The sequence below is a fragment of the Leptonotus elevatus genome, chromosome 3 (assembly GCF_054856555.1).
Source record: "Leptonotus elevatus isolate MCC_2025b chromosome 3, RoL_Lele_1.0, whole genome shotgun sequence".
Taxonomy (NCBI): Eukaryota; Metazoa; Chordata; class Actinopteri; order Syngnathiformes; family Syngnathidae; genus Leptonotus; species Leptonotus elevatus.
The window spans coordinates 27,073,200-27,082,709 of record NC_141241.1 but is presented as its reverse complement, the minus strand read 5'-3'; the positions used below and the strand labels follow the sequence as shown (position 1 = coordinate 27,082,709).

At 40.8% G+C, this 9,510-nt stretch overlaps 1 protein-coding gene across 4 annotated transcripts in view; it reads left to right on the top strand.

Moving 5' to 3' along the window:
* The first annotated feature begins 57 nt into the window (after positions 1–57).
* The window catches only part of herc1 (HECT and RLD domain containing E3 ubiquitin protein ligase family member 1), an 80,822-nt gene continuing 71,369 nt past the window's right edge, over positions 58–9,510 (top strand). For 2 of the 4 annotated variants that reach the window (XM_086070618.1, XM_086070617.1), the window contains exons 1-4: positions 58–344; positions 3,200–4,176; positions 4,845–4,940; positions 6,554–6,748. In XM_086070618.1, coding sequence (XP_085926744.1) covers positions 3,226–4,176; positions 4,845–4,940; positions 6,554–6,748 — 1,242 coding nt within the window. In that variant the 5' untranslated portion in view covers positions 58–344; positions 3,200–3,225. The remainder of the gene's footprint in view (positions 345–3,199; positions 4,177–4,844; positions 4,941–6,553; positions 6,749–9,510) is intronic. The other 2 variants (XM_086070619.1, XM_086070620.1) reach the window with 2 other exon arrangements.

Sequence of the window (9,510 nt, the reverse complement as noted above, 5' to 3'; positions counted from 1 at the left end):
GAGATTCTAAAATGACGCTGTTGTCCACCAATGCAACATTAACACAAAGTTGAAAAGTAACGCATTTTTGCAGTCAATTGGCAACCGGGCTCGCACGCTTCTACGTCACAGTCCTGGGCTGGGGCTCGGCGAGGGGCTGCTCGTTCCACGCACTCACTGCAGTGGAAGGGACGGAAGAGGCGGTGAGAAGGCATGGACATCCATGCACGGCCCTGTCTCTGTTCTCGGAAGCGATTTTTTTAAAAGCCTGCGGAGATTGCTTGAACTCCATGTTGACATGATGAAGCCGTTTCGCATTCTCCTGTAAACACGACAATAGAGGAGGCCTTTGACAGTTGTTAGTGGTAAGCGAACGTTTATCCCTGCTAACTATAAAGCGTAGCCAGCAAGCTAACCTGCTATGAGATGGCAGAAAGCACAACTAATATTTGCTTGATCAATTATTACTAACATGGGTGTTTGTTTATATATCCTAACTCAATGCACAACTTGTAATTTACGAGCCCCTCGTCATACCTGCACATAAGGGTGTTGGCTACCTTTCTGATCGCTGGGGCGTTTTTGCCTTACTAGCTCAGTGACGTAAGGAAACTTAGCATATGTTAGCTTACGTAAACATTGGCATTTGGTTGACAGTCGCCTTCCTGGGTCACTTTGTCGTAATAAGTAGCAAGTTGACATTTCTCGCGTAATGACATCCATCTGTTGGAAGGACCTACGTGTCCTATGTGTTGCTGTCCGTGGTTTATGAAGCTGTTTGTCATAAACAATCGCCTGTCTTGTATAATACAACGAGCAAGTCAGCAAGCTTTCCTGCAAACCACCGGTTTTGTTTTTCTCGCACTGGCTGGCGTGTGTCGTTTTAAAATAACGTTGGGCATGAGTTTACAACATTGGAACCAAATTAAGTGCTGACAATAGCATGACCCATTGCTGCTGTTAAATTTACTCTTTGGCTGGCGGCTAATCACTAATACTGGCACACTTTATCACCCAAAACGCCTAAACTGCTGCAAAACGTTTCCATTGTCTGGAACTTTGTCAGTGTGTCAACACCAAGGAATCTCTCAAAGCCACTCCATTACCTTTCCGGTATTTTGAGTAGAGTATATTCCAAGTAGGTAAATATGAAGTCTCCTGCATCGTTTTTCTGCATCACCCGTGTATGCAGGATTCTACTGAGCCAAAAATGATTATTTAATAATTGAGAAGTAAAATGCAAGGGTGATAATATTTATAGTTGTTGACTGTGGACTGAGTGTGTATATTTTTTTTCTATAAGAGCATTTATGTAAGCTTGTGCTGATGTGAATTGTACTTATCTATGCTACATTAGAGGCCCTTTATTTGTAAAACTACTGTAGATGAAAATATTATATTCTGTCAATGCATGAACTGCAATTACTAGGGAATTAATAGGTTGTGAAAGGTTGCTTTTTAAAATTTGATTCATCATTTCATTCCTTCACGACAAATAGGTTTACTCACGTGCATGGATTTACAAAATGACTGAATCATATGTACAAATTAGAGCTGTCAAACGATTACATTTTCAAATCAGATTAATCACATTTTAGAAACATTAGTAAAAAATTTCGCCCGCCAAATTTGAAGAGCACCTGTTATGTGTTAACTATTTTTAGTACTACATTTAATGTTATCAGGATGTCTTCCACATTTTTTGATGTACTGCACGCTCTTATCCTCCATTTTTCTAATCAGTTAATTACTTGCATAATTTAAAATGAAAAAAAAAAAGAACTCAAAATTTTGACTAGAACAAATATTCTGAATGTCATATATTATTAAATGATTTACTTTAATGCATGGAGTTATGGTTATTGCTCAAACACAACCTGCACTACCTTTAACGTAACGGATCATCTGCGGTCGGAATTAATAGTGCGTTTAATCTGTATTAATATATGATTAATGTGATTATTTTTTGTGATTAATCAAGGAGTTAACGCTAGTATAAATCAAATATCTAATGGAACCTTAGCAGTGTAATGCATACAATAAAGAATGTTATCAAGTCTACGTGCAGCTGTGAGCGATTACAATACTTGTAAGTCACTTTTAGATTTGCAGTAAGCCATTAGAAGCTTCGTAAGAACATATTGGAGGGGAAAATGCCATATGAAAAGACTGTTGAGCTTTTGGCACAAGCAACTTAACCTATTCACATTTAAGTGTACAGCCATATGAAAAGACTGTTGAGCTTTTGGCACAAGCAACTTAACCTATTCACATTTAAGTGTACAGTGCACAACACAAAACTAAAGTACATACTACTATACAGCTTGCTAATACTTGTTGTAAGATGATCACAGTATAGAGACAGTGGTCCAGCAAATGTTAATTTAACACAGTTGAAAGTAATGCATCCCGTATCTTCTCAGGCCTACAAACCAACTTCATAAAACTTACTCTACTTGTATTCATCTTGCATTCCATTTTTAACTCACTAAGCAGAGTTAAGTTAACACTACAGGAGTAGACATTTAACTCTTCATAGACACTCATAATATTTGACTCCTAAAAGATCTGCCACTACAGGGAATGGACCTATTCATTTTTGTGGGCTACCCTACTCAGAATCTCCTTTAACAGAAAAGATGCATACTCATGTCTCTGGTGTCCAAGTCTAGAAAATTGATTGGCAAATGTAAATGTAAATGTAAATGTTGTCATCTGCTGTTTCCTCCCTTGTTCTACTCGTTTGATCTCTGTTATTAATTCTGTGATTTCTGTCTTCAGGGGCTTGCGAATGGTTGTACTGGCTACAGTCGACGGTTTTGCAGTAACCCTGATTTATTTCCCATTTTCGCTCAATTTCACTGCATAGTCTGCACAGAAACTGTGTAAAACTAGGAAACAAAACGCGTTGGTCACATTTATTCCTAATAGTTATACTCACATGAATAGTGAATGAGTTTGTGTAGTTAAAATTTTGCTGACTTGTTCCATATTCATCTCTTGATGCCAAACCCAAATGTTTTCAGTCAACAGCAAAAATTAACTAATTTGTTAATGTCGGTCCAACTGTCGTGTAATTTCCAATTAAGTCCCCTCTCAAGATTGCACTGTGATTGAGGGGCAACCAGTCAAGATCACTTTTTGCCCTAAGCCAGTTGTATCTTATAGGGATAGGCAGATATACACTAACTGATTGAATTTTGTTTGTTTCTATTTGCAGGACTGATGGCTCCAGAGTGACATGCCATGGCGTTAATGATCCCGCCGGTAAAACTCAAATGGTTGGAGCACCTAAACAGCTCATGGATCACAGAGGACAGCGAGTCGCTGGCCACCCGAGAAGGTGTTTCTGTCCTGTACTCGAAGCTCTTGGCCAACAAAGAGGTTGTGCTGCTTCCCCAGCAGGTGCTATGTCTAAAGGGTCCCCAACTGCCAGACTTTGAGCGTGAGTCCCTCTCCAGCGATGAACAGGAGCACTACTTGGATGCTCTCTTGGGCAGCCAATTGGCTTTGGCCAAGATGGTCTGCTCAGACTCTCCCTTTGCTGCCGCCCTGCGTAAACGCGTATTGGTTCTTCAACGCATATTCTATGCACTTTCCAACAAGTATCACGACAAGGGGAAGGTCAAGCAGCAGCAGCACTCTCCAGAGAACAACTCAGGCTCCAGTGATCTGCACTGTGTCAGTGAGCGGCCTCGCTCTAGCACCGATGCACTCATTGAGATGGGTGTTCGCACAGGCCTCAGCCTTCTGTTTGCTCTGCTGCGACAAAGCTGGATGATGCCGCCTCCACCAAGCCCGTGTGGGGGAGCAGATGGCAACTTAAACCTATGTAATGATGTCATTCGGACGGCCATTGATGTAGTTAGTTCCCTGCCACCCCTTTCTCTGGCCAATGAGAGTAAAATCCCACCAATGGGCCTGGACTGTCTGGCCCAGGTCACAACTTTTCTGAAGGGAGTTACTATGCCAAACTCCGGGGCAGATATTTTAGGTCGACGGCTAGCCTCAGAGTTGCTGCTTGGACTCGCCTCCCAGAGGGGTTCCCTTCGCTACTTGCTTGAATGGATTGAGATGGCACTGGCAGCATCAGCTGTGGTTAGTGCTATGGAACATAGTAAGGTGCTGCAGAGCCAGGAGGGTCTCATTGGCTATGATTGTTTCATGAACATCTTAATGCAGATGAGACGCTCATTGGTAAGTAAATTAATGAGTAAAGCAAGTGTGTTCTGGCTTTAGTGTGTTGTAATCCAATACTGATAAGCATTAGAGGGCAAGTTTGCAATTTAAAAAAAATAGCGATTTACTGCTATTTTGGAGGACTTGTATATTATATTGTTATAGATCTTAAAATGCACAAAAAACTCATGGAACTCCCAATACCTTTTCTCTTCAGAAAATTTTACAAAGTGGTGTTTCTTTTAGGAATGTAACAATAACTGATATTGCAATATAATGGTCCCTCGCTGCTTCGCGGTTCACTTGATTGCAGATTTTTATTTGGGTCATTAACTCATACATTGCGGGGTTTACCTCGGGCTGTACCTTGATACGGTAATTTTAGTTTTTTAAAAGTTAATTTTATTTTTTTAAAAGTCAGATAAAAAAAAAAAATCAAATATCAGTTTATCAGTACTCCAATATGCCAGTATCCTAACACTCCAGTACTCCAAAGTGGCCCAGGCTGCGAGGGCCTTTCGTAGCTGCTCGCAGCTCTAGTTATTATTATTTTGAAAATAGAAAAACTCTCTCTGAGTTTCCTCGTTTCCTCAGATTAGAGCAGGACAATATATATAGCCTTGTGTTAGTTAGCATTCTAAGATTTGTATAAACAAAACCTGCAATCTGGGAATGTGATCTTTCAGGGCTCTTCAGCAGATCGCAGTCAATGGAGGGAACCCACACGGAACCCTGATGGGCTATGTTCATTGTATGAGGCAGCACTCTGTCTTTTTGAAGAAGTAAGACCATGTTTTTTCCTAGTTCACCTGTATGAATGTATGACCTATGTATTTATCTACATTATTATGTAGTATTTTTACTGTATGTATATATATAAGGGCTGTCAAAGTAAAAGCTTTAACTCATAGGATATTTGGCTTTCAGGTGAAATTAATGTAAAATGTAAAAAATTCACGCTACAGTGATATAATATCATGAAAGTAGGACATTTAAGTAGAAGGATGCACTGGTGATTTCTTCATTTTAAACAATTAATTGAAAGGAAAGTTAACAACATTGGTGGGTACACCACGTCAAAAAATGTCAACGTCTCAATAACTCGTCATGTGCCCTTGAGTATCAATTACAGCTTGACATCTCATGCTGTTTACAAGTCGACTCATTGTCTGCTGAGGCATGGCTCTTCTTGAAGGGCAGCTCTTAGGTCTTTGAGGTTCTGGGGTGCAGAATTTCCAGCCTCTACACAGTCGGCGACTCAGCTGATCCCACAGGTTTTCATTAGGATTCAGGTCTGGAGAAAGTGCAGGCCATTCCATTTGAGGTACACCAGTTTCCAACAGTTGTTCCCTGATGATGCAACCTCTATGAGCTGGAGCATTGTCATTTGTGAATTTTGCCGTTAGCTCCTCGTTAGAGAACAGCAACTTGTGCAAACAAGTACTGAAATATTTAACAGTTGGACAAGTAAGTTAACCTGTAAAAGTTTGAATGCATTTCAGGCTCGTCCTGAAATTTCACCTGAAAGCCAAATATCCCTAACTTTTTGTGAGTAGTACAAGACCCAAAATAAGCGGTTTTGCATTGAAGTTTGCGGGTCAAAATGTGTAGGTTGTGCTTCAATACATATTGAATCTCAAAACTGAGAATCAAACACAGAGACAACCGCAGGGTTCTACGTTAAGCCAAATTGTGGTGGCCCTACCAGAACTAGCACTGTTCCTGTATATCGCTGCCTTTGGCCGATCCCTCACATCAGAGTCTGGTCTTTAAAAAAAAAAAAAAAATCTATACTGTTAGTTTGTTCCCACGTGTGTGTGTGTTTGTTTGTTTTTAAACAAATTATTCACCAATCTTGAGTGTTGAAATCACTTGCTTTCTTTGATGATGCAATGTCAATAATTGAGCAAACATGCCGTATTTGAGGATGATGACAACACTGCACATCAATAGCAACAAGTTCGTTGCTACATCACCGCAAGTGCGATGCCATTTGAAAAAACAAAAATCAAACGATAACTATAATTATAAGTAACAAAAGATAATAAATGTAATGATTTTTAATAAAAGAAAAAGTCATTCATAATTAATAAATGATAGCTCTAAAACCTTGATAAATATTTATCATATTTAAATTTCCTTTGGTTCATACTAGTAAGGCTTAGAGCCTATATAATGTTTTGTTTTTTAGTTTGTTTGTTTTTTAATTGTACAGTTTTGACAGTTGTGGTTTTAATTATTAGCCTACTTTACTTTATTGATTGAAAAAAAAGTCCATATCCTTTCGGCTCTGTTGCTGTTTGAAATGGCACAATTGATTTAGCAAAATTACTATGCAGGTTACTCTCAAAATCTATATACAATGCATTCTCCTAATTGTAAGTATTTCTTCCAGGTATGTCGAATGGCATCCGACTACTCTCGGACCTGTGTTAGTCCAGACAGCATCCAGACGGGTGAAGCACCTGTAGTATCTGAAACATGTGAGGTTTATGTGTGGGGAAGTAACAGCAGCCATCAACTAGTGGAGGGTACCCAGGAGAAAATCCTGCAACCCAAGTTGGCCCCCAGCTTCGCTGATGCACAGACGGTAAGACAACAAATCAGCTCTGGTGCACTTAGTGCAGTGGTACAGTAGTTCTGTTTTGCAGCCGCAAGGGCTGTGTCGCTGTCTTTGGCAGGGTTACATTGCAAAAACGTGCTTGCTTCTCTATAATGTGACACTCTGTTGCGTGCAGTGACGGCATGATGGCTATGCTGTGGTCAAAGGAATAAGAAATGCTGTGCCCCAGAGGCAGAGAGTTCATAGTTCTTCAGAAGAAACAATGTCGTACAAACAGACGTGGTGGCATTCGCACACCAGCAAGAGCTCAGCGGATGCCACCGCTTTTCAATAGCACGTTCACTCGCACTTTTAACTTTTTAATGCCGAGGTCAGACGACATGAATGTAGACCCAATTTGGACCCGATAGATGTGTCGCAGACAAACGTAGTGTGTTGTTGCCGATTTTGAGTTGTCTTGATGCGGCATAGACCAGGGGTGTGCAAACTTGGTCCTCGAGGGCCGGAGTCCTGCAGGTTTTGACGGTTTCCCTCTTCCAACACAACCTGATTCCAATCAAAAGGATCGTTAGCAGGCTTATGCAGAGCTTGCTGATCATATATCAGCTGTGCTAGAGAACGGAAACTTCCAAAACCTGCAGGACTCCGGCCCTCGAGGACCGTGTGTGTCAACCCCAGTCATAGACCATGTAATGTGACATACTAATTACTAACTACTATTTGTCATCTGGCATCTGGGACACTTCACGACTACAACGCAGAAAGTCTGGCATATCAGAATTTTCCTTTCCTAAATTCCTACAATTGTTTCCTCGGGATTGACCAATAGTGAGTTGCCTGTCTGTACGATTTTTGTTGTTGTCCGGCCTCTTACTAGCTGTGGATGGCCATGGCCTCTAAGTCGGTAATCAAAAACCAAGATGGAACAAAGTTTGCGAGCTCTTGCTTTTTTCTTTATTCACCATGCACCAGGTTCAGCAGTGAATCCCCTCCACATACATCAGGCTTTCTCCCAAAAATACAGATTTTCGAAACCCTCTTAGCCCTCTTAGATTTTCGAAACCCCCCAAAAGCCAGTTTCAATGTATCCTCACAAGTTTCTTACCGTTTAAGCCGTTTGTCCACATGATGGCGCGGTTTCAGAGCTTGAAACCAATCACTTTTGAAACCGGGCTCCAGAGTGGAAATATTTCAATACGCGCCCCGTATGCGTCCGTCTGGACACCTTATGCAGGATACTCCTCCACCGATTACTTAATGGTCGCAGCTCGATGACGACTCATTGTCGCAGATTGATGATGTATGCGCCAATTCCCGCATGACTGCGCGCGAACCGTCAGTCTGTCAACAACAATGGCGGATAGCAGTGTCGTAGTCGTTTTGCGCAGCCTCCTTAGCATGCTTATGCTTTTTCAGCAAAAATATTTTGCTTCTTTATTCCCACGTTCAACAAGTGGTGTACTTGAATCACCTGCCATTGTCACTTCTCCTGTGTTCGTCTTTTTCATGTTGTTTTGATACATGCAAAGCCATGTTTGTTCTGTAGATTGCAATAAAGTAAAAAAAAAAGTGTCTTTTCGCTGATTCTTTTTCTACGCTTTCCAATAACTCCCTGTTTCTGCGCTACAGTATTACTCCAGACTTGGCATATACATTACATCCGTTAAACGTCCTCAGCGTCTTCTTTTGGTCACACGCAAGTCTTGAAATGCTTCTGTGTGTACGAGATTTGTTTGAGGAACGAAGCCGGCTTTGCTTACGTCTGGACGGGGCCTTAAAAGTGGCGGCCTCAACCACCAAGCTTAATAGAAGGGTGACCCCGCCCACATACAAAACACTTAACAGCATATCTACAGATCTGAAAAAAATATATACAAGTAAATATACATATAGAAATGCAGTCCATGTTTTGGTCTTACAAGTCAAAGTCAGATTAACAATTGTCAAATAAGCATTGCCTCACAAAAGAAAGAGTATCCCATTTCCCCTCCCCTGGCTGCCACTTGAGACAGTCCAATGAGTTCAATCAATGGGAATGAGGTGCACCTGGCCTGCACTCACATGGGCGCGCCACCATGCGAGTGTTCCAATCACACCTATTCAGTGAGGGAGGGTGGACAGATCCCTCACTCCCTGACTAGTGAGCTCTAGCTGCCTTTTTTACCCAGATATCTTGTGAGACACAAATGCGGGTCCATACAGGTGTTGTGCCAATGTAGTTTCCCCCGGAAAATATCCCCTGCCGTGATAGCGCGCTTGCATTGAGTGAAAGTGGTGCGACAAGCAGCGACATCACTACGCTTGTTTTCATTTAACTCATTCAATGCACCAAAAAGCAATGGCTAGTATGTGAGCACATTGCAGGGAGTCCTTTTTTTAATTTTTTATTCTTTATTTACTTTTCTAACTTTTACAGATGGGTACAGTTCACACGTACAAAAATATGCATGTCATCATTAATCCCTCCATTCCAGGGAATCATTTTATCATTTATTTGCCAGATCAATAACCTCGGACACAGACGCACCAAAATATGAACAGCCGAATGCCAAGTTATTCAACTGTTTCATTAACGCTCAGACGACTCGTGAAAAGAAAACAGCTGTATAATATTATTATTTTTAATGTTTTTTATTCCTGATCTTTAAATGCCTGTTTGCAGAGTACTTAGTCAAAGGAGCTCCAGTTTTTTGTAGTTATATGTAACAAATGCAGGTTTCTATTTACATTTAGATTATTATTGTTTTATTTATATTAGTTATTTTCAAAGCAATATAATGTTAAAAAGA